The 4,671-nt window shown below is 34.8% G+C and overlaps 1 protein-coding gene across 1 annotated transcript; it reads left to right on the plus strand.

The window, feature by feature from the left end:
* The first annotated feature begins 677 nt into the window (after window positions 1-677).
* On the plus strand, window positions 678-2,721 carry LOC102671806 (protein odd-skipped-like). Its single transcript, XM_006614486.2, has 2 exons — window positions 678-1,225; window positions 2,271-2,721. The coding sequence occupies exons 1-2, from the start codon at window positions 717-719 to the stop codon at window positions 2,614-2,616; spliced, it is 855 nt and encodes a 284-aa protein (XP_006614549.1). The 5' UTR covers window positions 678-716; the 3' UTR covers window positions 2,617-2,721.
* The last annotated feature ends 1,950 nt before the right edge of the window (window positions 2,722-4,671 follow it).

The raw sequence follows: 4,671 nt of genomic DNA on the forward strand, positions 1-4,671 counted from the left end.
GGGGGAGTGGGGAGCGAAGGCATCATCCCCGGAGCGTAAAAGCGGCAGCCTGAAAGCGGCAAGGGAGCACGGTGGCGGTGGTATATCCGCTCTTCTTCCCTCCCTGCGGGGAGCCGGGTACGCGAGCGTCGCGACGCCCGGAGGGATCCGCTCTGACCCGGAAGCTCCGCCCCTGTGGAAGTCGAGCCGCCAACCGGCATATCCAACGTACGGTAGGAGGAGCCACCGTGTCCCCTTGGCGCCAGGTAACCCACGATCCTGGAACCTCTCCGAGGCTAGTCTGTTGCCATTTAGTACCGCGCCGACTCTCGAGCAAGCGTTGTCTTATTCCTTTTTTTTTTCCCTCCTTCCTCGCCTCTCCATCTTTCCATCCCGGAAGAAGACGGAAGAGCGTAAAACGAAGGCCTCGACGATCTTCTCTCTACTTTTTTTTTTTCTTTTCCCTTCCCTTCTTCTTCTTCTTCTTCTCTCTCTCTCTCTCTCCTCCTCGCGGTGCAACGACGACAACAAACAACCGTTCGTCCGGATAGATGTGCACGAGAGTCGAGAGCGAGCAGATATTTTTCCCTCCGACCGAGATATCGGGAACGAGTTGTTCGAAGTGTGGACGATTCTCTTTCGTTTTCGATCGTGAAATCGTAGGATATTTACTAGGTTTGCTTCGGTGTATCGAGAGAAAATAGAGAGAGCGTTTTTGTTAAGCGCGTTAAGAGGGCATGGAGACGAAGATGGAACCGTTGACACCGCCGCACACACCGCCCATGATGGACAGGACGATGCATCAACAGTTGCACACGTCGAGGTGGTTAAGATCGAGCCAACAACACTTCGGGAGATTTGGCCAGCAACATTCGAACGGCGGGCAAAACGTTGGTTATCAGACAGCGTTCCTCAACAATTGGCTGAGGGATGCCGCGTTGCTGGCTGTCAGGGGTTGTTGCCCCCAATCAACGTCCACGCATCATTATCACCATCATCATCACGGTCACCATCATCATCAAGGTGTCCATCCAGCGCTCCCTGTCCCACCTCCCGCCTCGTTTCTAACCAGAAGGCTGCCCGGCCAGAGACCGAAGAAACAGTTCATATGCAAATTTTGCAACAGACAATTCACCAAGAGCTACAATCTATTGATACACGAGAGGACTCACACGGATGAGAGACCTTACTCTTGTGACATTTGCGGGAAAGCGTTTCGAAGACAAGATCATCTGAGGGATCATCGGTGAGTTATTGGAATTTGAGTTTTATCGAAATATTCTTCGAAACTCTGTTTTTTTTTATATACATGACTGCTTTTTTTTCTGTCCTTTTCTGTTTCTGTCGCGTTATTTTGGAATGACAAGCGTGTTTTGGATGGTTAAAAATTTATCAAAAATTGTCTCGAATTTGTATCGAATTTTTATTTTTATTAAAATTAACGTTTCAAGACAATATTTACCATAGACAAGAATATTTTTAATGATCGTGTATTTATTTTTGTTAAAAAAGAAGAAAGAAACATGTACCGACAAAAAAATAATAATAAATTATAATTATATATATTAATATATTATTAATTATAATTATTATATATATTATATATTATGTAATAATAAAAATAATAAATAATTTCCATGTATTTCTCTTGTTATATAATTATATTGAACAAATTAAAAAATGTAAAATGAAAATTAACGTATTATAAACAATTATAGTAAGAGTTTCTAGTAATTCTCTAATCGTTTCTCCATATAATTAATACAATAAATTTTTTTCTATAATCATACTTATTTTTTTATTATAATTACCACGAGACACCGTCATACTCTCGTTTCGAAACGTAAAATCAAAATTTAAAAACAAAAAACAAAAATTCCATTGTATAATATTTCATTGCAATTATTCTCTCTCTCCCCTCCCTCCCCTCCCTCCCCCTCTCTATTTATCTATCTATCTCTTTCTCTCTAGATCCAAAAAATTAAATATCAGTAGTTTTTACCTTGTATCGGTAAAAACACTTGCCAAGCCGTTATCAGTTTCGACAAATATATCAAGCGGAACTTCTCGGATTCGATCGTATTATCGATCGATGAAATCTCAAGACAACGATCGTAAATTGATCAAAATACCGCCCCTCTTCTTCCAAAAATCTCTTGCTTATCAACTCAATCTCTATATATCCGATTCTAAGAAAGATAATAATAAAGGAAAAAAAAAATGGCGAAGAAGAAGAAAGATGCCCAAGAAACCGGACTCGTTTTTTTAATTTACAATTTAATTTTTTATAGTTACATTCACAGCAAGGAGAAGCCTTTCAAGTGCAGCGAATGCGGGAAAGGATTTTGTCAAAGCAGGACACTTGCCGTTCACAAGATACTTCACATGGAGGAATCCCCTCACAAATGTCCCGTCTGCTCAAGAAGCTTCAACCAAAGGAGCAACCTGAAGACTCATCTTCTCACTCACACGGACGTGCCCCAAGATTTGAGAATCGAGGGATCGGTGGCATCGGATCTGTCGGCCACCACGGCGGTCAGACAGATGGCGGATAGGGTGAGTGGACTGATCCCGATTCAAAGGACCAGTACCACCCCTAAGCTAGGATTTAGCATAGAGGAAATTATGAGACGTTAAAAATTATATACCATCCCTCGCAAGCTAATTTAACGATACTTTGATGAACAACGCTTTCGCGCTTTCCCGCGAAATCTTCGTGCTTCGTTTCTTAAAATCAAGTTCAAGTAAACGATTTTCTGTATCTTCTTCTTAAGGGCTGATTTTGTATTTGATTTTGTATTTGGTGTTGCCAGTTACGCTATATTATTTGTATTATAATATTACAATATTATAATATTATCCAATATTATAGTTGATTGGTAATAACCGTGTATACATTTCTTAAAAATATGTGTACTTTTTAGAGAGTACATATTTAACTTCTCAATATGATATGACTTTAGTTTGGTTATTTATAAAAAAAAAAAAACATGTATGTTTTTACTTGTATTTCCACTAATCACATTTTACTATTTATAGAAAAATAGAGACGCAAAAATTTGGTTTACTTTGACTTACATCGCAGTTAATTGAGGATTAATCACGATATTAGAATCGTGATTGAAATTCTTCAACAAATTACGCGAGTAGAAATAATTATTTTTAATGAGAAATAATTATTTTCGTACGAAGCACGCTGGTTTCGAGTATAGTATAATTCGCGTTGTAAATATAATTTCCTTGATTAAATTATTCAATTTAATGCTGTTCATGTTGCGAAGAGGGAGGAACGACTAGCTTACCAACTTCGTTTTCCCCTTTTTCCTTCGACTTGTAAATAATCTTGTACTTATATGTAATTGTACGATAGTAGCTAAATTAGCTCGAAAACGAATGTATTACATTGTAGGTATTCATCGCGGAAAATAGATAAATTATCGTCATCGTTACACTCATACGAATTACAGTCTTTTAATTTATTATTTCGAACCAAAAATCTTTGAAAAAACTGTTTCAAAGCGTAACATTTCTGTTTCCATTGATCACTTGGATTTGTTAATGTACAAATTCAATCTTTTGTACAGATTGAATGATCAATTGTAAACTGCATTCCGAATATTCAAACAATTTCTATATTTAAAAATTTCATGGATGTTAAAATTTTTTCGAATTGCATGCATTTGAATTTATACTGCAGAATTTTTGATATTTCAAAATTTGTAAAATTGCTTTCTCTCTTTTCATAAATAATTGAATTAATGAATAATCAATTTATAATTTTCCTTTTTTCAAAAATTCACGTTAGCATTATAATATAGTATAGAATTTTTATTTATAGCTTCAAAATCTTATTCAAAAAGTGCATTTTGAATATTCATATTGCAGAATTTCAATATACAGAGTATAACATAATATGACATAATGTTAGATCAAAATTTGATGAGCGAGAAATTATAGATACATTTATTACATTACGAGAGAAATAATTTAAAAATTGATTAAAAAAAAAATAATGAGTTTTATATATTTTTTTTGAAGACTGCTAAACACAAAGATATAAGTGAGGTTTATTATAAGTAATTTAGGAAAAACTTGCGAGATGGAAAGAGGATGACATGATGCGCCGCGCTGTGGCACAATGACGTAACTGGAATCTGTCTCTCTTTGTCTCTACTTAGCTTCATCAAATTTTAATTATATTATAATATCATAAATAAGCCTCGATCGATACCTTTTGGTATTCTCGTTTTAATTTCTAAAATCTATTACATATTCAAAAGAATCTCACAAAAATATTAATATTTTACATAGGAAGCAATTTTTCTATTTTTTGAAATATGAACTTGAACAGCGTAAAATCGAATCTTCCAAGTTATATTTAGTATTTTTTTATTTATTTTTTTTTTTAAATATAATTTTAAACTTTATAACTTATAATTTTATAGATAGAATGGTATAAGTGAAAGAAGAAGAGCAGAAATGTATATAAAATATTTATATGTATTAATAATTTTTTAATTTCAATGCTCTCTTATTCCATTAGAAGAATATTTACGAGGAAATTGTATTTAAAAAATAAAATTATAAAAATTTCGGGATTGATTTTACTTTTTCAGAAAGATTTTTCTGCTGAAAAAGAGTATTTTATGTTTAATATATTCGTATACTCAAACTTTTGTTCTAACGTATCAA

The sequence above is a fragment of the Apis dorsata genome, unplaced genomic scaffold (genome assembly GCF_000469605.1).
Source record: "Apis dorsata unplaced genomic scaffold, Apis dorsata 1.3 scaffold_188, whole genome shotgun sequence".
NCBI lineage: Eukaryota > Metazoa > Arthropoda > Insecta > Hymenoptera > Apidae > Apis > Apis dorsata.